At 39.0% G+C, this 1,391-nt stretch overlaps 1 protein-coding gene across 1 annotated transcript in view; it reads right to left on the bottom strand.

The window, feature by feature from the left end:
- Positions 1-1,391, bottom strand: part of LOC101852133 (spectrin alpha chain) — a 33,279-nt gene that overhangs the window by 14,586 nt on the left and 17,302 nt on the right. Inside the window, exon 8 of the mRNA XM_035973167.1 lies at positions 1,055-1,149. Coding sequence (XP_035829060.1) covers positions 1,055-1,149 — 95 coding nt within the window. The remainder of the gene's footprint in view (positions 1-1,054; positions 1,150-1,391) is intronic.

Below are 1,391 nucleotides of genomic sequence, written 5' to 3'. Positions count from 1 at the left end.
GGGGGACACACACACACAAGCACAAAAGATGACATTAAACGTGTGAATTGTAATGTTTTACGTCCCTATCCACTCTACAATGTAGAAACACACACCATTTGTAATGTAGAAACACACACCATTTGTAATGTAGAAACACACACCATTTGTAATGTATAAACACACACCATTTGTAATGTAGAAACACACACTATTTGTAATGTATAAACACACACCATTTGTAATGTAGAAACACACACTATTTGTAATGTATAAACACACACCATTTATGTATAAACACACACCATTTATGTATAAACATAGCTGCCAACTTTTTAACCCCAAAATCTAGACGTTGCCCCTGCCATGGGCCAAGATGGTGTACATATGCCAAGTAAACCCCTCCAAACCCTTCACACATAATATTTTTTCCTTCAACAAATTCAAACTATTCAAAGCAGACCTGCAATGGATCTCTCCACTTGACTTGTAGGCTTTGTTTCTCAGTGTTATTCCCAATTTACATACTGGTTGTCAGATATATCAATGAAAACATGTATAAACATAATGTGAATAAATTCTGAATTTAATCATCAAAAAAGAAAGAAAACACAACTTTCCGCTTGGGTACACTTCCACGGTGTACACATTCCACGCACAGAACATGTCTCATTCTACAAAGCAAACAAACATCCATTCCACGCACAGAACATGTCTCATTATACAAAGCAAACAAACATCCATTCCAATTTCACAATGCGCCCCATCCTTCTAGGTTCAAGTTTTACAGTACCACGGATGTGACTTATCTATCCAACACTGAAGGTTTTACAGTACCACGGATGTGACTTATCTATCCAACACTGAAGGTTTTACAGTACCACGGCTGTGACTTATCTAACACTGAAGGTTTCACAGTACCACGGCTGTGACTTATCTATCCAACATTGAAGGTTTTACAGTACCACGGATGTGACTTATCTAACACTGAAGGTTTTACAGTACCACGGATGTGACTTATCTATCACTGAAGGTTTTACAGTACCACGGCTGTCAGCGACCCCTGTGATCTCACCTGTTGTCCAGAATAAGCCTCTCTTCCATCGCTGCCCCCAGATCTTCAATCTTCTTCAGGTGACCTTTCTGTGACCTCACCTCCGCTGCCTTTCTCTGTGGGACAAACACAAACAGGCCTAGGCTTAGAGAAAAAGATGAACACACCGCCAAAAATAGACTGGTACCGTACTAGGAAAAGAAGAACATGATACCAAAAATAGACTCTGGTACTAGGAAAAGAAGAACATGATACCAAAAATAGACTCTGGTACTAGGAAAAGAAGAACATGATACCAAAAATAGACTTTGGTACTAGGAAAAGAAGAACATGATACCAAAAATAGACTCTGGTACTA

This window comes from Aplysia californica, unplaced genomic scaffold (genome assembly GCF_000002075.1).
Source record: "Aplysia californica isolate F4 #8 unplaced genomic scaffold, AplCal3.0 scaffold01041, whole genome shotgun sequence".
Classification (NCBI taxonomy): Eukaryota; Metazoa; Mollusca; class Gastropoda; order Aplysiida; family Aplysiidae; genus Aplysia; species Aplysia californica.
This window is presented reverse-complemented; position numbering and strand designations above follow the sequence as displayed.